The sequence below is a fragment of the Lemur catta genome, chromosome 13 (genome assembly GCF_020740605.2).
Source record: "Lemur catta isolate mLemCat1 chromosome 13, mLemCat1.pri, whole genome shotgun sequence".
Lineage (NCBI taxonomy): Eukaryota > Metazoa > Chordata > Mammalia > Primates > Lemuridae > Lemur > Lemur catta.
The window spans coordinates 80,381,542-80,407,865 of NC_059140.1; the positions used below are offsets into that span (position 1 = coordinate 80,381,542).

The following is a 26,324-nucleotide window of genomic DNA, read 5'->3' on the forward strand; positions in this document are numbered from 1 at the left end:
ATATTCTAATTCTTAATCCCTTGTGTCCTTGAGAACCAGGATTCTCAGTGGGAAAAGGGAGGTAGAAATGTAAAATACATGATGTTAAGAAAAACTCTGTAGACTTTAATTTGAATTGGAAATATCAATATAAACTCATCAGGTATTTCATCTTTGTTTTTTTAAAGTAACTATGCATATACATACAGCCATGCACATACACATAGATAGAAACAGAGGGGAAAAACCTGTTGATTACCGTAATCATTTATATAGAAAATCACAAAGAATCTATGAAAAAGCTACTAGACCTAAAAAGTGAATTTAGCAAAGTCACAGTATACAAGGTCAAATAAACAAAACCAAATGCTATTTCTAAATAATAGCAAGGAGCAATTAAAGTTGAAATTCAAACAAATCCTGTTTAGCATCAAAAATGTGAAATATGTTAGGGATAAATCTAACAAAATATGTACAAGTTTCTGTGTACTGATGAGATAAAAATCTAAAATAGATATACCATGCTCATAGAATGTAGGACAATATTATAAAGCTATTGGTTCTCCCCAAATTGATCTGTACAGTCAACATAATACCAATCAAAATCCTGGCAGTTTTTTTTTTTTTAAAGAAATCAGTAAGATAGGTTTGAAATTTATAAGAGCTAGGTGTGGTAGTGCATACGTCTAGTCCCAGCTACTCAGGAGACTGAAATGGGAGCGTCATTTGAGCCCAGGAATTCAAGACCAGCCTGAGAAACATAGTGAGACCCCATCTCTTAAAAAGAAAAGGTGAGAAAGTAAATAAATAAAATGTATATAAAAATGCAAACCTAAAATAGCCGAAACACTTTTGAAAAAAAATAAGTTGGAGGACTGACACTATCCCAATTCCAAGATTTACTAAAAGCTACATAAAATAACGACAGTGTAGTATGTCAGTAAAAATAGACATAGATCAATGGGACAGAATGAAGAGTTCAGAAATAAACTCTTATACATATAGTCCATTGATTCCCATCAAAAGTTCCAAAGTAATTCAAGGGAGACATAATAGTTATTTCAGCTAATGGTATAAGAACTATTGACCATCCATATATAAAAAAATTAACTTCCATCTTTACCACACACCATATATGAAAAATCAACTTTTCAAATGGATTACAGACCTAAATGTAAAACCTGTAAAACTTCTAAAGGGAAACATATGAGAAAATCTTTGTGATTTTAGGTTGGCAAAGATTTCCCAAATAGGATGTAAAGCATGAATCATAAATAAAAAAACTGATAAATTAGACTTCATCAAAATTAGAATTTTCTGCTCTTCAAAAGGCAATGTTAAGAGATAAGGTATGGGATAGGAGGAAGTATTTGCGCAAACATATCTCTTTAGAAGACTTATATCCAGAACATAGAAAGAGCTCATAACTCTAAGGTAAACAATACAATTAAAGGGGGACCAACAATTTGAACATACAACTTCACAAAGAAGAGGTAGTGATTATTAATAAGCACATGAAAAGATGCTTAACATCGTTAGTCACTGGGAAAACACAAAAGTACAATGAAGATACCAGTACTCATTTTTTAGAATAGCTAAAATTCTAAGAACTGGGTGAGGATATAGAGCAGCTGTAACTCTGATACATTATAAGTGCAAATGCAAAACAATACAGCCACTTTTGGGAACAGTTTGGTCATCCCCGATAAGGTTAAATAGACAGTGTTAGATCTAGCAATCCTATTCTTAGATATTTACCTACATAATGAAAAATACATCTCCACCCACAGGCTTGATGAATACGTGAGTATTCATAATAGACAAAAAAAGTAAAAGCAACTCAAATGTCTATGAACTGATGAATGGATAAACAAGTTGTAATACCGACATAATAGAATGCTATTCAGCAGTAAAAGGACAAGCTAGGACTTCAATTCTGGGACAAGATGGAATAGATACTCTTCTTCCTATTCTTGCTAAGTACAACCAAACACCCTAGATAATTTACATAAAACAAACATAAGAAGACTCTGAAAGGTGGAGAGAAGAAGCCAGCTTAGCTAGGGACCTTGAGACCTGAGAAATAACATGGCGGTGAGTTCCCTCGATTTTTTTTTTTTTTTTTGGCCTCATATGTCCCAGACATATTCTAGAGGTATTAGAGAAGCTGGCAACCTGGAAACACCAGTGGGCACAGACTAAAAAAGCTTCACAAAAAGGCCATTTTCGTTAGTCAAACCAGGAAAGGGGCAACCTAGCAAGACAGAAAGCTTTTAGACAATAGCTGCCCTACCCCAGCCAAAGACCTTGGGCAAACTGCACCCCATCCCTACTCTCACCATACAAGACTGAGTATTGAGCTTAAGACTTCCCCCTTTGACCACCTATAACAAGACATCCCTTCTGTGTCTCCTCCCCCACTCTCCTCCTGGGATAGCATCAGAAGAGGTGAAGGCCTAGTCCAAAGCCTAGACTTTCATTCCCACTGAGTATGAATGATGTACCCTTCCACATTCCCCCCCAACAGTAAGAAATTCTCTCTCCCCATAGTGTCAGTGGAGGTCATGTGGAGAGAACTAAGGAGGCATCCCTATGTCCAAAGTGGGATATGTCGGCAAAAGCCTGGTGAGGAGCCTGTGATTGTACTCCTTCCTGATAGCAACAAGGTAGTGCTCCCTCATCTCGTACTGTTGTGGTGTCGGGGGAGGCCTGCTAAAACAAATTTAAATAAGATCTGCAGTCCCAACATAATATTAAAATGTCCAAGATGCAGTTGAACATCACCCATCATACAAAGAACCAGGAAGACTTCAATTTAAATGAAAAAAGACAATAAATGCCAAAACCAAAGTGACATAGACATTGAAATTATATGACAAAGATTTTAAAGCAACTATTTCAATTCACAATTGAAACATGACAAATAGAATTCTCAACAAAGAAATAGTAAAGAACAAAATGGAAATTTTAAAACTGAAAAATACAATAGCCAAAATAAAAAAGTCTACTCAACAGTGGAATAGAGAGGCAGAGAAAAGGATCAATGACCTTGAAGATAAAACAATAAAAATTACCCAATCTGAACAACAGAAAGAAAATAGACTGAAAATAAATAAATAAATAAATATGAACAGATCGATCATCAGGGATTTGTAGGACCATTTGAAAAAGTTCTAACATTTGTGCCATCAGAGTCCCAGAAGGAGAGAAGAAAAAGGAGGTGTTTGAAAAGGTATTAAAGAAATGATAGCTTAAAATTTCCCAACTTGGCAAAAAACATATTCAAGAAGCTGAGCAAACTCTGAGCAGGAAAACTCCAAAGAAATCCATTCCAAGACACTTAATAACCAAACTTCTGAAAACTAAAGACAAGATCTTGAAAACAGTAAGAGAGGACACCTTACACATTAGGGAAAAACAATTAGAATAACAGATTTTTCATCAGAAATCATGGGATTAGAAGGAAGTAGCACAACGTTTTTCAACTGATGGACAAAAAGAACTGTCAACCCAGAATCCTGCACACAACAAATAGCGGCCCCTTCAAGGTCAAAAGCTGACAGTTCTAGCTTCAGACAGCACATCCTCACACTACAAGCATCCAGGGCAAAAAACAGGATAAATGAAATAATAGGGCTTCTTTCTCACTTGTTAAGAAGGGCAAAAGAATTTTTTCCCAGTAACAACCCTCCCCTCCCACAAGATGGACCCATTTGCAAGAACTGGATCCCATGGCCATAATAGATACAAGTATACTGGTGTCCAATGCTGTTTCTTGACTCTTAACCACAGTGATTTGAAATCCTATATTTATTATATACTGAATTCCTATATGAATTTGGGGGCTTTCAGTGCTTTTCTATTAATCTGTTGTTCATGAGCCAGTATAACTATTTTAATAATTGGAGTTTAAAAATAATATTCTTTAGTATTTGGTATGCTAGTCCTACTTCATTATTTTCCTCTTTCAAAATTTTCTTACTTCTTCATGGAAGTTTATTTTTTGCAAATGAATTTTATTTTATTTTATTTTATTTTGTTGAGACAGAGTCTCACTGCCACCTGGGCTAGAGTACAGTGGCCTCTTCCTGGCTCACTGCAACCTCAAATTCCAGGGTTCAAGTGATACTCCTGCCTCAGCCTTGCAAGTAGGTGGGACTACAGGCCACCACACCCAGCGAATTTTTCTGTTTTTTTGTAGAGACGGTTCTTCCTCTCGCTCAGACTGGTCTTGAACTCCTGGCCTCAAGCAGTCCTCTCGCTTCAGCCTCCCAAAGTGCTAGGATTACAGGCGTGAGCCACTCACTATGCCCAGCCATATTTTTTGTAGATGAATTTTAGAATCTGTCTAGTTTTAAAAAAGTATTTTTATTGGAATCACACTAAATTTATAGTTTAACTTAGGGAGAATTGACATTTGAATGATGACCCATCCATCATAGGGCTTTCCATTTGTCCAAATTTTATTATGTGTCCTTCTAAAGCATTAAATTGACCTTGCTCATTTTTTACATTTTTTCCTAGGAATTTTATTTGTTAGATGGCCTTATAAATAAAAATTTTCACTGGTTGTAACTTGTACATAGTGAAAGCTACTGATTCTTGTAAATCGGTTTTGTACACTGTCACCTCTTATTTATAATAGTTTTTCAGTTCATCTTCTTTGACTATGAAGGAACGTAGATATATGATCTACAAATAGTGATACATTTGGCTTCTTTTTATTTTAATTTTATTTATTTATTTATTTAGTTTTCAGACAGAGTCTTGCTCTGTCACCCCAGCTAGAGCGCCATCATCATAACTCACTGCAGCCTCAAACTCCTGAGCTCAAGTGATCTTCCTGCCTTGGCTTCCCAGTTAGAATCATAGGTGTGAGCCACCGCGCCCGGCCTCCATTTTAATTTTTATACTACTAATATACTTCTGTTTTATAATTGTGTAGCTAGTATAGTACTTCCCAATCGTTTTCACATTATGGCACACATAGCAAATTATAATCTTTTTAGTGTACACTAAGGTAAATGGGAAATGCTGTGTGAGGCCAAAGGAGATCACCACAGTCCCTACCTGACAAATAGAAGTTGAGAAAAAGCCCACAGGCACAGCCTCTCCAAAATAGTGTTCTCAAAAAAAAGGGATTCATGAACTTCTTGTTTGTCTTGTTCCTAACTTTAGTGGGAATTTCTAGAGTGTTATCTCATTAAATTATGCTGGTTTGGTGATTGAGGTTAATATATTTTAGTTTATTAAGGAATTTTCCATGTATTCCTATTTTATCAAGAGATCTTCATCAAAAGTGAATATTGAATCAATAAACATTTCTTAAGCATTGCCACTGTATTCCAGGCTTTGGGACTAAAACAATAAATAAGATGAGAGACACTAGGAAACAATACAAGTCTGAAAAGAGTTTAGTTCAAATCCCGTCTGTGCCACATATATTAGCTCTGTGATCTTAGGAAAGTCATTTAATTATTTTGAGCCTTAGTTTACTTATCTGTAAAATGGAACTAATGATAACTTTCATTAGTTGTTGTTATAAGACATGATTTCACACTTCAAGGTGCGTGTAGTCCAGTAGGGTAAGAGAGACATGTCAACAAGTAATTGCAAAAAAAAATGAGATGGTGGGGTACAGTTGGAAGATGAGCAGTGGTGATATAAAGGAATGAGCTGCTCTGCCTAAAAAGAGATTCAGGAAGGTCTTACATAGGAGGTAGTATTCAAACTGGGCGTTGAAGGATGAGCACGTGTGAAACTGCTTGTTTCACTCAGGAAATTGCAATTTGTTCAGTGTAATGAGACCAGTGCTATGGACAAATGACAGAAGAGACTGGAGAGGCAGAGAGACTGTGGATTACAGATGACTTGTAGCGTTTGCTACCCTGAAGATTTTGGACTTTTTTTTAATTATTTTTTTTATTTTTAGAGACAGTCTTGCTCTGTCACCCAGGCTGGAGTGCAGTGGTGCTATCATAGCTCACTGCAACCTTGAAATCCTGGACTCAAGTGATCCTCCCACCTCAGCCTCCCAAGTGGCTAGTACTACAGACTTGCCACCACACCTGGCTAATTTTTAAAACTTTTGTAGAGACAGGGTCTCACTATGTTGCCTAGGCTGGTCTTGAACTCCTGGCCTCAAGTGATCCTTCTACCTTGGCCTCCCAAAGTTCTGGGATTACAAGTATAAGTCACTGTGGGCCGTGGACTTTATTCTAAAAGTGATTCAGAGGTGTTGAAGAGTATTCATCAGATTTGCTGGTGGTGAGGGTGTGTTAAACTGATAAATGGGAAGATGCTTTAGGCTTTCACATTTGAGAAAAGCAATGGAGGGATTGAAGAAGAGGTGACAGATTTGAAAGAGACTTAGGTAGTAGAATCAATAGAACCTAGAGGCGTTGAGCTTTCCAGAAAGAAGGAGTAAATAGCAATTCCCAGGGTTTCAGGCTTGAGAGACTGATGTAATTGTTGGCTCTATGGCTCTATTCATCAGGATAGTAATACAACATGGAAGAAAATGTAAGAGAGGTAGACACAGAATTAACTTTTCTGTGCTTCATCTTAATTTCTTGAATATTTGAGTGTTCAGAGAAAAAGCACTCTAAAAATTAGAAAGATAAGTTCCTCTACTTTTTTCTGTGTAAAAATAAATTTGCCTTAAGTATAGCTTACACAAGGAGGTTGGTAAGATACATCACAGACTAATAAATAAGTTATGGTGCCATAGAAAACAGTTCGATTCATTCTACGTATATCATTAAAGAATGAGCTTAAGGAAATGTCACAACCATAACCATGTTGATACACTTAAAATTAGCAGAGATCTGAAAAAATTTACTGCAATTGTAGTGTTAATGATAAAGAATTTGAGTTTTAGCATTTAAATGCTTTGGGGGGGGGTTGAGTGTAATTCTGACTTTGTATTGGTGTTTACATTTTATAAGCAAATTTTATTTTTATGAAAATGATATTAAGATGAATATTAAACCTGAAATTAAACTTGTATACAAAATGTTTAAAGTATATTTATTCACTGTTTTTTCTTCTATTTTAGTTACTATTTCTGGAAATGAAGAAAACGGTAAGGCACTTTTAGTCTCAATTTAAGTAAAATGCTTCTGGTATCTTAATTGCAACCCATATACTTTTTATTTAGTGATGAATACACGTGTTTTTGTTTTTCACAAAGAAAACCTGTATCTTTAAAATTTGTGTAATTAAAAGGAGATCAACTATTGGGCTTATTCCCAGACATTCTGTATATTCTCATTTTGTGTTATTTATATAAATTGAAGTAGCCATTATTTTGTAAGACACCTAGTACCCAAACTGCTTAGTGTATATTTATATAAGTATTTCTGTTTTGTATGTTCTTCAGAACCCTTATGTTTTAAATATCTGTCCTAGCTAGGTTGAGGAGGGGATTCTGCTTTCTTGATGTCTAAATCTTATTTCTCTTATTTAAGCATTTGTTAAAATAGCACTTTACTATGCATAGATATTTAATAAAATAACCAGACTATAAATTTGTAAATTGTATTACTAGCTTAAGGGAATTAAAGTTTTTATAACAACTAGTCAGAGATAATACCTAGAGGAAAAAATCATTTTTCAAAATTTCACTAAGATAAAGGAAAATTTTAGAAGTCTATTCAGATGAAATTTCAAAAATAAAATTTGATTTAACATACAAAGATCCAGAGGCTTTCTAAAACAGTTGAACAGTTAGAAATTTTTAATAAGTAGTTATTATTGGAGATAATTAGCCATTAAGCATGTAAGTCGCAAGTTGCCTTTAAATCTATTAGTAATTTCTCAGTAATGGTATAAATGTAGATTCAATCTTGATATGTTTATTTTTCTTTCTTTAAATCAAAATGATCTTCTGTATGTTGAAAGTACAGATATGGAAAGCAGAAAATTTCAGAAGTTCTTATAAAAGAACTTTAAACTTTTATTATTATTTCTTGGGGGTATTTTTACCGTGTCTTTCAAAGACTCTTTCGATATAGATTTTTTGTTTGCTTGTTTGGTTTTTAATTCAGTTACAGGTGATTTTTGAACACAGATTTTGATCTATAGGTTTCAGGTTTTTCTTTCAGCTTTGGTTTAATTTGCTTAGTTAACTAAGATTTTATGTTACATATTACTTGTAACCAATGGTTTGTAGCATATGTATGTGACCAGAAGATTGTCTATTAACAATCACATTAATTTGAACTTGATGAAAAGCAATATTTTCTATTCTTTACTCATTATAATTTAATAATTACCATCTGTTAAAAACTTACTATATCCTAGGCTTTGTGCTAACTGCCTTATTTTATCTATTTTTTTATTTAACTGGGAATTAATATATTTTTAAGCAAAACCATTTTGTTTTGTTCTCATGGAGAGCAGAAGTACTCTAAAAATATATGAAATGTTTAAAAAGTATTTGAAGAATATATTGTTTTACATTCTACTCTTAGTTGTAAATAAATGATTAAGAAGTTTAAAGTACCTCAAGGTTACCGTTTATCTCAACACTATACAATAGTATATAGATGAGGAATGAGAAGCTTGATTGAATATGGGGGCTAGGCAAAAATATACGTAAAGGAAGTGAGCTAAATGAAGATAACATCAAAGAGTCAATAAATGGTTTCAGTAGGTGACTAAACTGCTGCATGCTTTTCCAAATGAAAAACAAATGAAGAAATGAGTCCATTGGGTAGACCATGGAGTTCAACCTGGAGAAAGCTGACAGGACAGAGGATGCAGATTTTGAGAAGCCAGAATATTCAACATGAATGACAATATTAGCGGGAGTGAAAAGAGTACATTTGAAAATAGAAGAAAGTTATGGTTAGGATTTTATCTTGGCATCAGATGTTGGTTCACAAGTGGAATGTGACCATTAAGATGATGGTTAAAAAAGAAGAGGAAAATAGAGTTTTAGGTAGGACAGAGTGAAAAGAACCTTGGATTTTTATCAAGCAGATATGGATTTGAATTCTGGCCTTTTCACTTAATAACTAAGTGGCATTGGGCAGGATATTAAATTCTCTGAGCCTCAGTGTTTGCATCTGTAGACTGGAAGAATACCTTACAAGACTACTGAGAGGGTTAGAAATAAAGCATACATTACATGCCTTCTACCAGGCTTTCAGTAGATGGGAGTAGTAATTTGAGTAGCTCTAGTCTGAGTGACTAGGAGGTCTCAGAATTTTATTAGGATGCATTGGTCATGCAGATGGGAGTTATTTTCCAGGAATTTCAGAACCAAGTGGGAAAAGAAACTATGAACATCACATTTCACACTGGCCATTGAGAGGGATTGGAAGCAAGAAGACCAGTTGGCTTTTGCAGCAATCCAAGTGACACAGGCAACAATTTATGAACTCTGTACTGGCAGTGAAAATAATGAGTTCACTCTGAAAGAAATTTTAGGAGCTAGAATTAGAAGTAGGATTTATGCTGATTAGCTGTAAGATAAGAAAAATCACTTGAGGCCTGTGTTCCTGCATCGGTCAACTGTGTAACGGGTTTCCATTCGCTGAGATCAGGCATGGACCAGTACAGTTTCAAAAGAAAATGTTGGGTTCTAACAGGGTTGTCAATTTTTTTTATCATACTATTTTATTTAAAAAGAACAAACTTTTTTTAACCAAAAATATAGGGAAAAATAACCTCAAACCGAAGGAAGGACAATACTTCAGATTGAATACACGTTAGCTTTATAGAAGCTTCACTAGGTTGTTTAATGTTTCTCATTTCACTGCAGATCGGTGAAAACTATCACTTCTTAAACTTTAGAAACACTGAAATAGGAAATGCACAAAAAGAACCAAATTTTGAGAAGAATTAAGATGCGTGGGCCAGGCACGGTGGCTCATACCTGTAATCCTAGCACTCTGGGAGGCCGAGGTGGGAGGATTGCTCAGGAGTTCGAGACCAGCCTGAGCAAGAGCAAGACCCCATCTCTACTAAAAAATAGAAAGAAATTAACTTGACAAATAAAAATATATAGAAAACAAAATTAGCCTGGCATGGTGGTGCATGCCTGTAGTCCCAGCTACTTGGGAGGCTGAGGCAGTAGGATCGCTTGAGCCCAGGAGTTTGAGGTTGCTGTGAGCTAGGCTGACGCCACGGCCCTCTAGCCAGGGTGACAGAGCAGGACTTTGCCTCAAAAAAAAAAAAAAAAAAAAGATCCCTGGATAGGACTAGTAATAATAATAATAATGGCCAGTATTTATTGAGGATTTATTGTGTGTCAGACACTGTTGTGTTTTGCATGTGTTAGCTTGTCAGTATTAAGCAACTAACTTTACTGAAACAAGTGCTTTAATGAAGTCTAAGCAAATTATTTAAGGAGTGCAATTTGAAGGGGTAATGAATTCTGAAAGTAATAGAGAAGACCTTTGGTAGAAGAAGTAGCATTTGATCTGAACTTTAAAAATGAGTAGAATTTCAGACTTTGATGCCTGTCTGAATTTTGTTATCCTCACTGGGTTTGTGGTGCTGCATTCCAGACTGAAAGAGTTTTTAAGCACCTGGTAGATGATTCTTGCTTCTTGTGGAAACCAGTCCTACTTCTTTCAAATAGAAAAACTACAGAACAGAACAAAAAGGTTAAAGTGAGTAAAGATGTTGGAATGTTACACTTGGGAAACAGTTATGGTAGAAACTCAAAATACCTAGAAATTTTTCTTTTTAGCCTGTGTTGAACAGGGGAATGAAATTTAGGGTACTTTTTTTTAACAACACAGGGATTGAGTTACTCAGATTTATTCATTATTCATGGTGATGATAACTTTTATTTACTTTCAGTTTGTAGTTCCTTGGATTTAATGTTCTTAGTGATGGATTCTGTTTTAAATAATTTTTAGGTCATTTAAAATTAACTTTTAGGGAAAACTTGAAATATAGTGAGTAAGGAAGGTGTTTTAGCTTAAATCCTCAGCAACTTAATAAAATGAAAATTCATCTCAAATCTCATTTTTACTTATAAACCATGCTGATAATCCTTAAATGTAAGAACAGAATATTTCTTCATATCTAGTAATGTTACATTGTGTAAAGTTTATATTACTTGATGTTTCAATAGGTTTTAATTAAATTTTTATTGGATTAGGCCTCTTGACCCATATATTGTGTTTTAATGTAATGCTTTTTCCTGTTTTCACCTGGACTCAATGAAATGTTATTTGTTTTTATTTACCAGGAAAGACCGTTGTTTACCTTGTGGCTTTCCATCTGTTCTTTGTTATGTTTGTATGGTCCTATTGGATGACAATTTTCACATCTCCCGCTTCCCCCTCCAAAGAGGTAAATTTAATGTTGGTAAATTACCAAATGCTTTAACTGATTATGGAATTATTTTCCCTTGTGTTACCTTTGTTACAACTTTACATAATGCATTTGTTCTGTTTCCATTCATAAAATTGCCTGGTAACTCTGTACTGTGAACGTGAGTCATCAGCCTATTCTCAGATAGGGTCCACTGACATAGAATAGTAAACGTTTAACTGTACGGAAAAGTTTAGTACTTTTCTGCCATGCTGTTTTTTCTTGAATTAAACATATACTTTATATTACTGGTGTAAAAAGTCTTAAGGGACAGAATTCACTTAGACAAATAGAGTTCATTTTTAGGCACCCTCTTAACATTTATATTTTCTCAGGCATGAACAAATATGCTGCAAGTAACAAAAGTATTTTGATTATGCAAAATACACTGTCTAGGCTATTGCTTTCTACACTTTAGTATGACTAGTGTTTCTTCTAATTGGAGGTTCCATTTGGAAAATAATACAGGTTAACATTTGTGTGGAATAAGTTTTACTACCAGTGTGTCTGTTGCCTTCCAATAGCCGACTGAATTCCTCCTCCACTGAAAATTTAGTATAGCAAGATGAATAAGAATGTATTCTCTAGGGTTAGGATTGTCTGAGTTTGATTTTGTGCCCTAACACATTACTTAATTTCTCCAAGCTTCAGTTTTCTCATCAAAAAATGGAGCTAACAATTGTGCCTGTCTCTGTAGGATGTTTATGAGGATTAAGGGAGTTTGTCCAGGTAAAACTGAACATGTTATTGTACCTGCCACATTAATATTAGATGATGATGATAATATAATTGTTTCCCTTTGTGTTAAATTCATCAAAATTCATTAAAAATCATAGTCCTGTGTTTAAAAATAATATCAACTTCTTTTTAATGGAGAACATATTTGCGAAAAAGTACGCATGTCATGAGTGTACACCTAATGAAATTGCACAAACTGAACACAACTGTGTAACCACCACCTGGTTCAGAAAACAGTGTCACCAGCTCCCCATAAGCCCCCTCATGCCTTCTTCCATCCACCCACTTCATGGGAAACCTCTCTTCTGCCTTTTGACAGCACAGATTAGCTTTGCTTGTTTTTCTGCTTGATATAAATGGAGTCATGTACTTAGTATAGTCATAGGTAGTTGTCATAGTTATATATGCTTGTGTGTTTGGCTTCTTTCATTAACATTCTATTTGTGGGATTCCATGTTGTTACTATGATTGTAAATCATTCATTCTCATTATTGTTTAATATTCAGTTGTGATATGTAACACAATTTATTTACTGGGTCTGCTATTGATGAACATTTGTGTAGCTTCCAGTTTAGGGCTCTTACAAACAGGCTGCTGTAAACATTCTAGTGCATGTCTCTTGGGGGAATATATGTGTATTTCTTCGGAGTCAATGTCTAGGAGTAGAACTGCTGTATCATGTACTGCATTATGTGTACATTCAACATTAGTGGATAATGCCACACAATCTTTGAACCGCTTTTTCTATTTGATGCTTTTGTTTTAAGAGGTAAACCAAACCATAAGTCAAACTTGGTGTTTCTTCAAATATATCCTTTAGGCATTTGATAATAATTATTTAACCTTTAATATTACAAACTATTATCCATTTCTTAATCTCTAAGTTGACAAGGACCTAATTTTATTTAATCAATTATTAGTAGTGGTGGCTATTAAAAACATTAACATGTGTAAAAATAAATAGTTCTTATTACAGGAAATAAGAAATAGAATAAGAAAAACAAATGGTAGTACTTTTGAGAAAACAATGTAGTGTAGAGGTTAAGAACACAGATTCTGGACCCAAACTGCCCAAGTTCAACTCTTACCTCTGTACCTTACTAGCTATGTGACTTTGAAGACTTTCCTTAGCTGATCCCTCCTCTGTAAAGTGAGGGTGATATTAGTATGCATCCAGTGGGATTGCTATAAGGATTGAACCAATTAATATTATATATATTTAGTAGCATGTATATACTATGTAGAAAAATGCCTAGCACATAATAAGTACCATCTAATTGTTATTTTTTCCTTTTTGGATGTTGTTTTGATATATTGCATCCATTTAGCATCCAGAGTTAAGCCTTTATATATATCCGTTTCACCCTTCATTCTCCCCTAAGTTCATCTCACTGCCCAAGCCTGTATTTAATGGCTGCTACCGCACTCTCCATTTACCCTGTCATAGAACTTATCATCTGGCATTGTAATTGCCTGTTTACTGATGGGCATCACCTTATAAAATTGTAAATTTTACAGGACAGAAATATTTCCATTGTGTTCTCCACTATATCCCTCCCCCCACTATCTGTAACATAGTGGGTGTTCAAGAACTACTGAAGAAATTATTAAATCCTCAAGGGCTAGCTAAGCTAAGCTCTAGTAACAACAAAGAACAAGAATTTAAGATTCTTTCTCACTAGGCACACAATGTGCTGAGCGAGATAGCCCCATATAAGCAGTTACAAAGCTGTGAGATTGATGCTAATATTACTGTCTTAGGAGGACTCTGTTAGCCCAGAGGTTAGAGCAACGCTTGGGAATCAGGTCTAGGGAAATTGATTGGGTCTATAAAATTTTAAGAAAGGTAAGTTATGAATACAGAATTTTTTCAGGCATCAAGTACTGATTAAGCACCCATTGTATGTCAGACTCTGCTAGGCTAAGAGAATAAAAAGAACAAGACAGACATTGTCTTTACGTTTTAAAGGGAGAAACAGATAAATCGTAAACAAACAAATAAGATAATTTTAGAAAATTTAGATGAATTTAGAAGAAGAGCTTGGTAATGTGATAGAGCATAACAGAGGAAAAAGCAACTTTGGTGGGGGGAGAAAACCTAGATAGTGTGGCCAAAGAAATGTTCTCTGTGGAAGTGGCATTTAAGCTATCTCTTAAGTATCTCTTCCACCAAGCGTTTTGGAAGAAAGTCTTTGTTGTTTACTCCTCTGTCCTCATTACCTTGAATTAGACCTAGTGTGTAACAGGTGTGTTGATACAGACATGAAGGAATGGTGCGGCGCAGACAGGCTGGGAGTAGCTGGCAGGCATCTCAAGCCCCCAAATGTCATCTTTCCTGAAAAGAAAATGTGGTCCTTTCACATCTCTGGCTATAATCCTACAGAGGTTGCCAGTCAGCTGCAAGATAAAGCTCATGCTCATTCACATGGTATGCAAGACCCTTCTTAAACTGAAATCCTGACTCCACCTCCATTGCTTCTTTCTGGAACTCTATGCCCAAGCAAAGTGTGACCCTGATACACCATATTACTTTCACAGCCTTGTGATTTCTCTTTGCTGTTTCCATTGCCTTGGCTGTTCTCTTTCCTTGTCTGCCTTCCTGGAAGATTCCTATTTATCTTTCAAAACTTAGGTATCATTGCCTTCAAGAAACTTTTATAGATAGCTCCCACTGCCTGCCAAGGGAGCTTTTATCATATCTTATAATGTATTATTAATGTTGTACTTAATATGTTGATTTGTATTTGTAATTCTTTGTTTACATGGCTAACTTCCCTACTAGATTGTAGGAATGTACTTTTTGAAGGCAAAGATTGTTTTTATTCATCTTTGGATCCCTGATATCTGGGACAGTGCCTAGCTCTTAATTGGTATTTAATATATATTTAAATGGAACCATCTGAATACTGAATTTAAGATAATAATGGCATTTCATAGTTTGAATTCTGTTTAGTAGTTTTTAATGAAAAATAGACTTTTAGTACTAATTCAAAAGTCAAATCTATTTTAATTTTGATTTTATTGCATTCCTCATCTAAAATTCTGGTGTCTCTTGAAATTTTTATTTTGTTTAAGCTTTTCATAATTTTATAACCTTAGTTCTTAAGGAAAATTAATGATGTTAAGTAATAGAAGAAAGACCAGGCTGAGGTCTGGGATACTTGCCACAGGCCAGGAATAGACAGTCCAGGGAAATCTGTTGAGATTTTATAAGGAAATTATAAAATTTGATCAGAATATCTCCCATCCACATATATATATTTAACATCATACAGTGTGCTTTTTATACTCTACTATGAATGTGTAAGAGACACATCATGTCAGGGAAGGATTTTCTAACAAGTTAAAATTCTCTTAATAGAGAATGGGGCCAGGTACAGTGGAATCCTAAAATTTTGGGAGTCTGAGGCAGGAGTATCACTGGAGCCCAGGAATTTGAGACCAGCCTAGGCAATAATGAAACCACATCTATACAAAAAATAGAAAAATTAGCTGGGCATAATGGCTTACATCTGTAGTCCCAGCTACTGGGGATACTTAGGCAGGAGGATCGCTTGAGCCCACGAGTTGGAGGCTGCAGTGAGCTATGATGACACCACTACACTTTAGCCCAGGCAACAGAGCGAGATCCTGTCTCCAAAAACCAAAAAAAAAAAGAAACAGAGTATGAGCCATCTTGGTCAGGCACCGTGATTCACTCCTGTAATCTCAGCATTTTGGGAGGCTGAGGCGGAGGGATCACTTGAGGCCGGGAGTTCAAGACCAGCCTGGGCAATATAGTGAGACTCTGTCTCTATAAAAAATTTGAAAATTAGCTGAGCAGGGTAGCATGCACCTATGTTTCTAGCTACTTGGGAGGCTGAGACAGTAGAATAGCTTGAGCCTAGGAGTTCGAGGTTATAGTGAGCTGTGATCACACCACTGCACTCCAGCCTGGGTGAGAGAGTTGAGACCCTGTCTCTAAATAAATGAATAAACACAATAAAGACTGATAGAAACTTAGAGTTCCTGGTTACATGAAATGAGGGTCCTTGAAATGTTGGGACGGCATATGAAAAGAAGAGCTACTGAACAAGTACTTTGTAAGGAAATTACTATTAAAGAAATGAACTAGAGGCTGGCCACACCATGGAAACAAACACTAAGAAATGAAAACAGCTCTATCAAAAAATCTCTCCTTGAGAAAGGGCAACTATGCTTGCCTTGACAATTCTTGAGAAATTGGTTAGCTTTTAAAAGCTAAAGATGGTCAAAGAATGACTTGTTGACCTCATTTGAGATGGGGCCAGAAAATAGTGGGATCCCATGCATGTGATTTAGCCTCTTACCTAAAGCAAGTCTTTAAACATACTTCTAAAAATTCAAAATTCAAAATTTCTTGACAGTAACTTTTTTTTAAGGGGAGGGAGAGTGAAAGGGGGTTAAATTTCCTTTTTTTTTTTTTTTTATGAGACAGAGTCTTACTCTGTTGCCCTGGGTAGAGTGCAGTGATGTCATCGTAGCTCACTGCAGCCTCAATCTCCGGGGCTCAAGTGATCCTCCTGCCTCAGCCTCTGGAGTAGCTGGTACTACAGGCACTTGTCATGATGCCCAGGTAATTTTTCTGTTTTTAGAGACAGGGTTTCTGTTTAGTAGAGACAGGGTCTTGCTCTTGCTCAGACTGGTCTCATGCCTAAGCTCAAGTGATCCTCCTGCCTCAGCCTCCCAGAGTGCCAGAATTACAGGCATGAGCCGCCATGCCTGGCCAACAGAAACTTTTAAACAACAAAATTTTTACTAATAGAAAATATGTATTTTGCCTTTTTGGTGGAGGAATTTAATTTTATCTTTAAAAATAAAGATGCAAAAATATTTAGTTCACATTCTTTGCCAGCATTAGTTTAGAGGGCAGATATTTTTTAATCTGCCAAAGGTATGTAGTTTTTGTTAAAATTTACTTGATTTATCTACTTAAATTTGAAGACAAGTTCTGCCTTCAGAAAAGGAAAATATTTGGGGATTTTTTTTTTCCTGTTCTAGATAAATCTGTTTTCCTGCGCATGATAATTAACATCATGAGATTGAAAAGAATTTTTAATTTAATAGTTTTTTTCTTTTTTTGTAGTTCCACTTGTCCAATTCTGAAAAGGAACGTTATGAAAAGGAATTCAGCCAGGAAAGACAACAAGAAATTTTGAGAAGAGCAGCAAGAGCCTTACCTATCTATACCACATCAGCTTCAAGAAGTAAGAAAAACAAATCTGAAGCTTTCCTGCCCAAAGGAGTTTTAAAATATGTTTATTTCTGCCAGGGTATATTAAATGGATACTATGAATGCCACAGATAACATCTGTAGGAACAAGATTTTCCTGTTTTCTGCATCTTGTATGGTATTTCAGATATATAGATACACACATATGTCAACATAGATTCTTAAGGGGCTCACTGTAATGTGAATCTCTTTTCTGTGCCTGTTCCTCACCCCCAAGTCAACCTTCATGGCTAAAAGTTTCAAATGTTATTCTTAGCAATCCATCATTTGGAAATTCTAGTTTGAATTTGAATATTGTGTTTCATCTCTGAGTAATTTTAAAAAATCCAAGAATATGCTCAGAATGAGAAGAAGTAAAAGACACAAAGGGGAAGAAATTTGTTCAAGGTTCTAAGGCTAGTGTTCCAAGAGTCAGGCTGTGAGCTGAGGTTTGCCTGACTCCAGAGCTTGTGGTGTTTCCCCGTCACCACTGCCTCCAGTGAGAATCACAATGGCAGCTTCCTTTTCTTAGCTTTGAGCCGTATAACAGGGAGGGGTCTATGAGTGGCCAAGCTGGTCATTTAAATATAGGAAATTATTTTAAATTATGTATTATATACCATATTAATTGGTTCAAATGCCAGATAACAGCTGCTTAACAGTTACTCCGTTCTAAGTGCTTTACATATATGAACTCATTTAAACTTAACCCTGTGAGGTGTAGACTACAGTCCCACTTTACAGATGAGGAAACTGAGACACAATGAGGTTAAGTAACCTGTTCAAGGTCATGCAGGTAGCATGTGAACAAAACTAGGATTTACATCCAGATGCTGACTCTAGAACCCACTAGGCTTCTCAGCTCCAAGGGGAAATAGGAGTTTTACCTTTGTGTAGCTAGGTACAAGATGTAACTCAAGAAAATTTAAAGTGTCTATAAGACTTTAGGAGGGGATGTTTGACCAACTTTTTAATTTTTGTTGCACTTAATACTGTCCTTTTTGCATAACTAAATATATTTTGATATACAATGAAAATATAGATTACAGATAAAACCCCAACTTTTCCATTACTAGTGCACAGTGCAAGTCACTTAAACTTTCTAAGCCCTAGTTTCCTCATTTTAAAATAAGGATAATAATATTTATATCACAGAGTTAGTGAAAATATTAAATGAGATAATATACTTAAAGCACTTAGTATAAATATTGGCATGTAATAATAAATTTTTCATAAATTTCATTTTCAGTAAATGATAGCCAATGTAAAATAATCCTTTTTTGTATTTAATTCTGAAAGATCTGGTTTACAGTAATTGTTAGCAATTAGAGTTCTATGGATCAGATGTTTTTAACCCAAAGTCTAAGATTTCAGAGAATTGATGAACCCCTGAGATCATATGCAGAGTTTTGGGTACATGTAGTTTTAAAAGCAGCCCATTCATAGCAAGATCTTCTGATTTTTTTTTTAGGCAGTACATGTGCCCCAAAAAGTAAAGAGCCACTGATGTAAAAACTTTACTCTTAAAGCTTTACTAGTTTTCATTAATTATAATGGCTTTCCTCTAATCTGAATAATACCCATCATCTGTTGAGAATTATGCTAAGCATTTTACTTGTGATTATTTCAGTCCTCTTTACAACTCTGAGAGAGGTGTTGCACTTGTGCCCGTTTTAAAGATGAAATGATGTAGCCCAAGTCTCTTAGTGGCCCCGCCTGGGGTTCGTGCATGTCCTCTCTTCTGACTCCAGGCGGAGTCTGCACTCTTGAGCACCATTTTGTACCGCATTTCTACTGCTTAGAATTCCAACCCTTGCAGGGTTTTCTTCCTTTTTGTTGTCATAGAAGTAATACCTATTTGTTCTTTCAAAAACAAAATTACATAAATGCATATTGAAGAAAGCGGGCCTTTCAGATATCAGAGGTTACTATCTTCTTTCTAAGAGTAATAGAGCTGCCTTCACAGTGGGAATTGGGGCTAGAGTACAGAGATGGGAGAGACTTTTCACTGAATTTCTTTTTGTGCTTTTTTTGAACCTTGTGGACATATTCAGAAAACAAAATGAGTCTTTCTATACCTTCTCCCCTCCACAATCTGGATCTCACCAACCTCTGTCTCAAGCTTTGTCTTACCCTATTTCCCTGGGCATCCTGTGTTTTAAATTGTGCTAAATCACCCAGTCCTTTTCCACTGTTTTTATTTTTATTTGTTTGTTTGTTTTGTTTTGGTCTTTTTCTCTGCCTGGAATGATTATTTTCTCCTTCCTAAATCCAGTTTAAAGTTTTAATTCAATGTCCATCTCTTTTCAACTCATTTCTATATTTCTATTTACTTTACCAAGAAGTAATGTTTTTTTTCTTTTTTTTTTATGGAGACAGGGTCTTGCTTTGTCACCTAGGTGCTAGAGTACAGTTGCATCGTCATAGCTCACTGTAACTTCAAACTTCTGGGCTCAAGTGATCCTCCTGCCTCAGCCTCCTGAGTAGCTGGGACTTACAGGGATGCACCACCACACGCTGCTTATTTTTGTATTTTTTGTAGAGACAGGGTGTCTGTATTGCTCAGCCTAGTTTCAAACGCCTGGCCTCAAGTGATCTTCCCACCTTGGATTCCTAAGTGCTAGAATTCTAGGCATGAGCCAACACACCCAGCCAGGAAGTGATTTTGAAGTCTACTCTGAACTTGATTCTTACCTTCTAGATCACAAATCACTGCCTTGTAGTTATTTGTGTTCCTCTGAACTTCTTAACTTTAGTCTTAAGCCCCTGGCAGTTGGGAATTTCTCCCATTGTCCCTACACAGTGTCTCACAAAATAGGCACTCAGAAGGTCTTGCTGAATGAATCTATTCCTGGGTGTTCTCTGTGTTGGCTATTTACCCATTTTCTGATCTCCTTGGTCTTCTCTCTTTCATTGATTTTCCCCACCAACAAGTGTGACTTTATTTTTTATCATAAATAATATTTATCATTGATAGTAGTATCATAATGATAATAACTGATTTGAGAATCTGATATTTTCTAGAAGATTTAGTTTTAATACAATAATCCTTATACTTGGTATTATTTGCATTTACAGATGAGGAAATTGACGCTCTTAGAAAGTAAGGTACTGACCCAAGGTTACAAGCTAGTGAGTGGGAGAACTAGTATCAGACCTAACTGATGACAGCCCTGCTGCTTCCAAGACAGCACACTGTCAGTGTGCCTTTGCAGACCCTGACTTTTCTCAGTCTGTTTCTTACCTCTTGATATCTTCATTCTCATCCTTTCTTATATTTACAGAGATTCATGACCTTTTTCTTTTCTTTCCCAGTTTGCTCCTAAAAATCTTGCTCTTCACTTAATAAATTCCGACCAGTTTCTTCCCTCTGCTTTCAGGTATATTTCAAAGTATGTCTCCTTTTAAAAAGAACAACAAAAAATTTGGTTCTGATTCTGGTTTAACTACCGTTCTATTTTCTTTTCTCTTTGGTTATAGATCATCTTTTAAGTGTTCTATACCCAGGGCTTCACTTGCTTCTAGCAAATTCCAGCCATCAAGTTTTCATTCTCCCTAACTGTGTTTAGTGGCTTTTTGTCATTCTGACTTCTTAAAGAGCTTTCTTCTTTGTGTTTTTCTGTTGTGGTTCTGTTTTTGTGTCCTTGAATGATTTTTTTTTCCTCCCACATTTTTTGTATTCTCCTATTTCTTAACTTCACAAGGGTACCTTGCCCCTGTTCTTCTTTCTGTAGTGTCCTTTAAGCTATTATTTTTAACCAGGGAATTCTAACACCTCAATCTTGTGATCTTTAGTTAATTTAGTCTCATAGTTTGATTTTCTTTAATAGTTGTCAGAAATGAGTTACCTTCTTAATAATAGGATTAGAACAGATTCAAGGATATTTTCATACTAGTACTCAAATTCCAAAGCCTTTCTTGTGTGTCAGGCAAAGGGGTGGAGCTGCAGCTACATACAAGGATTGCATGTCTACGGAGTGGCCTGTGATCTAGCTGCACTCCGGGGTATAGCACCCTTCCTGTTGCTTCCGAGTGGGGAACTACAGACCAGCGCATGCAGTAGCCATTATCAAACCTTCAGCATGCACCTTGGCATGTTCCTCTCAATTCAGCATCTCTAGGTATCACTAGAGCTCCATTCTTGTATTTCGAGCTTCCAAGGGTTACCTATGCTTGAATGACCTATTATCCAAAGCTTCCAGCTCATACAAAACTGGATTCATCATTTAAAACCTAATATCAAGGGGGCGGGAGACAAAAGTCTGCCTTTATATTCTCAGCATGCAGCAGTATTTGTCGCATGGTAGAAACTCTGTAAATATTTGTCAAATGAATGAGTGAATGGAAAACACCACACCTCTACCCAAATCCAGCTCTTTTGTCCTTGGCAGCGTCATTCTTCTCATTGCCCTAGACTAGAAACTGAAGTTTCCTTTGATTGCTGCTTTTACTTCAGTTTAGTCTATTCAGTCATCAAGCCTCTCATCTTCATACAAGGCATGTTTGGTTTAATTCCATCTCAGAGCCTAGTTATTTAATAATTTCAGATTCTGCAATGTCAGAATGTTGAGTGGAAGAGGTGTAGAGGAAAGGGAAAATAAGACACTTGGCTTCTCATCTTGGTCTTACCACTCATGTAGCCATATAACCTTGGACAGAGTACTTTCTCTAAGTTTTAGAATGTTTTTAATCTGTAAAGTGGAGAGATTTAACTAGGAAATCTCTAAAGTCCATTATAGCTCTACTTTTTCTACATCATATGGTTTTACCTCTGTAGTGCCTATACCAGGCAAGGTATTATAAGAAGGCCCTCAGTAAAATATAACTTATTTATTTAATAAGTAGACATTTGTGTAAATTCCCTTTGTCCTAAAATTTTCATTTAAATTATAAAAGTATTATATGCCCGTGATTTAAAAAAATTTTTTTAGGAGCACCAAATAAAGAATGAGTCTACCCATCATCTGTGGCACCATTCCCCCAAAGCTACTACCTTTTCTTATCCTAGCAGAAATGTCTTATACATGACTAAGTATTGCAAAACTGATATACAATTAGCATATTTTAACCATTAGAGTGGATAGGTATTAACCAATACAAATTTGATTACCTGGATAGAGCTTTCTGTCAGCTATAGTTTCTAACATTTCTTTAAGGTATACTTTGTGTTATGATAGTAATTCACATCTGGAAGATGTATGCATTTTATTGAGATATGGTATATATGGCTATACATGTAAAAAGAAAGAAATACACCTTTCCTTTTATAGATGGAAACTCACTACATATTCAAACTATCGTATGATTTGCTTTTTTTCCCATTTAATATATTTGTGTTTTTCCACATTAGGGTTGTCAAAACCCAAAATTTCAAAGAATTGAGTTTTAAAGATCTAATTGGCTTTTTTTTTTTTTTTTGAGACAGTCTTGTTCTGTTGCCTGGGCTAGGGTGTAGTGGCGTCATCATATCTCACTACGACCTCAAACTTCCTGGGCTCAGGGCATGCTCCTGCCTCAGTCTGTCTAGTAGCTGGGACTACAGGTGTGTGCCACCACACCCAGCTAATTTTTCTATTTTTGTAGAGATGGGGTCTTGCTCTTGCTCAGGCTAGTCTTGAATTTCTGACCTCAAGCGATCCTCTTGCCTCGGCCTCCCGAGTGCTAGGATTACAGGTGTGAGTGACCTTGGGCAGCCTAATTGGCTTTTATTAATGATTTGTGAACCAGGCAGCATCCAGTCTGCAAAACAGAAAGGAGCTCTGACGAGTTGAACAGAGGGTGTGGGCTGTATTGGCGTAAAAGGCTAAAGAAAGCAGAAACAAGGAACAAAAAGGAGATTGGTCGTTTCATACTTATTTTCCTCTTAATGGCATAAGCAAAATTTTGTTGGCTTAATGGGATTTGGATATCATCTTTCTCCTGATGTCTCAGAAGGTCAACTCTTACCAGTAAACAACTTAGGTTCAGTTTGGTGATAGAGCCCCTTGGCATGAGTGACTCCATTTTGGATCTGCTCTCTTTTCTTTAATAGGATATAACTGTGTTTTGTACGAAAAATTCTTATTAAAGTCTCCATAGTATTTCACTGTGTGAATATTCCATAAAATGCTTAACTGTTTTCATAATTCAAGTTATTCTTAGTGTTTTAGTAAGAACAATGCTGTGATGAACATCTCTATTCCTCACTATTCCTTGAACAAGCCAAGCATGTCCTAACCTCAGGTCTGTTCCCTCTGATTAGAATCCTGGTTTTCCCAGATAGCTATGTAGCTATCTTGGGATATCTCACTAACTCATTTCTTTCTATATCAGTTTTGCCATATGTTTCTAAAATGACAATGCCCAATTCCACTTCCCTGCTGTCTCGCCACCACTGTGTAATATACTATTTATTTTGTTAACTTTTTATTACTCTCCAGCTCCTCCAGTAGAATGAAAGCTCCATGAAACCAAGGATTTTTGCCTAGAACAGTATCTGACACCTAGTAGGTGTTCAGTATCTTTTGAACAAATGAAAGTATGTATTAGGCAACAGTACCATACATTAGAATTTAGTGGTAAACAATTCAGAGGGTTTTTTTAAGAAATGCATTCTCAATTTTGCTGTTTTTCCAGGGTAGGGATGGCAGATAAAAGGTGTGTGTGGTTTTGTTTTTTGTTTTTTTTTAAATAAAGCCATTTCAGAATTCCACACACAAAATCCCATAGGATGTCTTAAAGTATGAAGATAAATTTTGATGTTAGTGTAGGCACTATGGTATAATAGAAGAAAACACTGGATTTGGGACTTAGTAAATCTAAGTTCTGGTCTAGTTCTGCTACTCATCTTGGTGTTTGACCTTATGTAAGTCATTTATTTGCTTTGGATCTACTTTTTCATCTGAAAATTGCTAGGAAAACTACATTTCTGCTCTTCTGTTTCTTTACGTTTTGATTTGAGAATCTCTCCAGTACATTTTGGTATTATTTTAAAATTATTAATTGTCAATTACCCAAAGTTGTTTATTAGAAAAACAAAGGCAAGTTTTATAGTCAAATTAGTTAAGCTTGTACATCCTTCAAGATCTTCCTTTCACTTCTTTCATACAGCGATCAGATATTGTGAAAAATGTCAGTTGATTAAACCTGATCGGGCGCATCACTGCTCAGCTTGTGACATGTAAGTGTTACTCATTTGCTTTCCTTTAAACCCAGCACTGGAAATTTAGTGATGGGAGAATAGAAGGGGAAGAAATATTTTATATGCTTAATACTTAGCAAAACACTTCATCCTCTCCCATTATTTGCTATGCACACAGGGCTAACAGAAATACTTACATAAGCTAGAATATACCCAGAAGTAATCTTTGTTGGTAATTTCTATACCAGTTGATAGAATTTTCTTTAAATATGCTTTCTCTGCTTGTACTTGATATAATATTGATGAGCAAGTATTAATAACCCCCTTGAGAAAGATAACTTTATTTGCTTGATTAAAAAGGCCATATTGACAGTTTCCTCATTTTTATTAATACTGATATTAAAACCTAAGAAAACCACCAAAGTAATTTCATCATTGTTTTAAATTACTCTCTGTGACATGTCTTCTAGAAAAATTTGAAAAAAACTTAAGTCTATGTGTGCATTTGAGAAAGTGATATGTTGAAGGAAAGATCACTAGTTTGGGAATCTCAACTAATCCTTGATTTTTAGCTAGAAGCTACTTAACTTCCTGGGTATTAGATTACTCATTTGTTGTATTATTTGAGATAATCTGTAGTCTAACTTTATATAAATATAGAATATGTATATTAGTAGGGAGGCAAATTTTGAGTTTTGTATTGTTATTGCTTATTATAAAAATACAGTAGTACTTATTCTTGGGGTTAAGTTTTATAAAATATGTAGAAAAAATAACCGTCTCCAAGCCCATCATTGTGAATGTTTTGACTTACTTGCTTCTCAAGTTTTATTTTTATGACCTGCACGTGTTTAAAATAACATAGGGATCATCTGTATTGCATTTTATCTCCTGTAGCTAATTTGTTAGCTAGACCTCTCTAATGTACCAATTATTGTGCATCAGATCTCAACATTAAAATGTCATTTGATGTTGTCAGATGCAACTGAATATGCTTAGCTGCATTTGCAGTGTAAAACATAATGACCTCTTACCTATGAAAATACTCCTGGAAGTATCAGAAGTTTTCTCTAACCTGATGTTTCTGGGTTGATTCTCTTAAGGTGTAGTTGTAAAGGGAAAATTTTAACTCAAAAGAAAATTATGAGAAATTAAATTTAGGTGAATTTTTCTTATGCTTATTTGTTTCTTAGATGTATTCTTAAGATGGATCATCACTGTCCTTGGTATGTATAAAAAACAGAAAATTGCATTAAGGGGATGGGGAGGTGGGAAGGAGAGAATGTAGAGTAACTTGCTTCAGTATTCCTAAATTTTTTTTTTTTTTTTTTGAGATAGAATCTTGCTTTGTTGCCCGGGCTAGAGTGCTGTGGCGTCAGCCTAGCTCACAGCAACCTCAAACTCCTAGGCTCAAGTGATCCTTCTGCCTCAGCCTCCCAAGTAGCTGGGACTACAGGCATGTGCCACCATGCCCGGCTAATTTTTCTATATATATTTTAGCTGTCCATATAATTTCTTTCTATTTTTAGTAGAGACGGGGTCTCGCTCTTGCTCAGGCTGGCAGTATTCCTAAATTTTGAAGGTCAATTTAATTACTCATAGATACTAAGATTGATCTGTTTATATGCCTATATATGTACATATTTATATTAAATGTTTTCCTTTAAAAATATCTTCTGATATTATTAACCCAAATAACAATTTATTAAGAATTAACATTAAAATTCCACATTCCTTGTAGAATTTTCTTTTTGTGCCTGAGACAGGGTCTCGCTCTGTTGCCCAGGCCGGAGTGCAGTGGCATCATCATAGCTCACTGCAACCTCAAACTCCTGGGGTCAAGCGATCCTCCTGCCTCATCCTGCCTCAGCCTGTCAAGTAGCTGGGACTATAGGTGCGCGCTACCATACCCAGCTAATTTTG

General features: G+C 35.7%; 1 protein-coding gene across 4 annotated transcripts in view; it reads left to right on the forward strand.

Annotated features, from left to right (window-relative positions):
- ZDHHC20 (zinc finger DHHC-type palmitoyltransferase 20) overlaps nt 1–26,324 on the forward strand; it is a 66,814-nt gene that overhangs the window by 17,657 nt on the left and 22,833 nt on the right. For all 4 annotated transcript variants that reach the window (XM_045567662.1, XM_045567663.1, XM_045567664.1 and 1 more), the window contains exons 2-6: nt 7,037–7,063; nt 11,189–11,292; nt 17,156–17,276; nt 24,371–24,440; nt 25,595–25,627. In XM_045567662.1, coding sequence (XP_045423618.1) covers nt 7,037–7,063; nt 11,189–11,292; nt 17,156–17,276; nt 24,371–24,440; nt 25,595–25,627 — 355 coding nt within the window. The remainder of the gene's footprint in view (nt 1–7,036; nt 7,064–11,188; nt 11,293–17,155; nt 17,277–24,370; nt 24,441–25,594; nt 25,628–26,324) is intronic.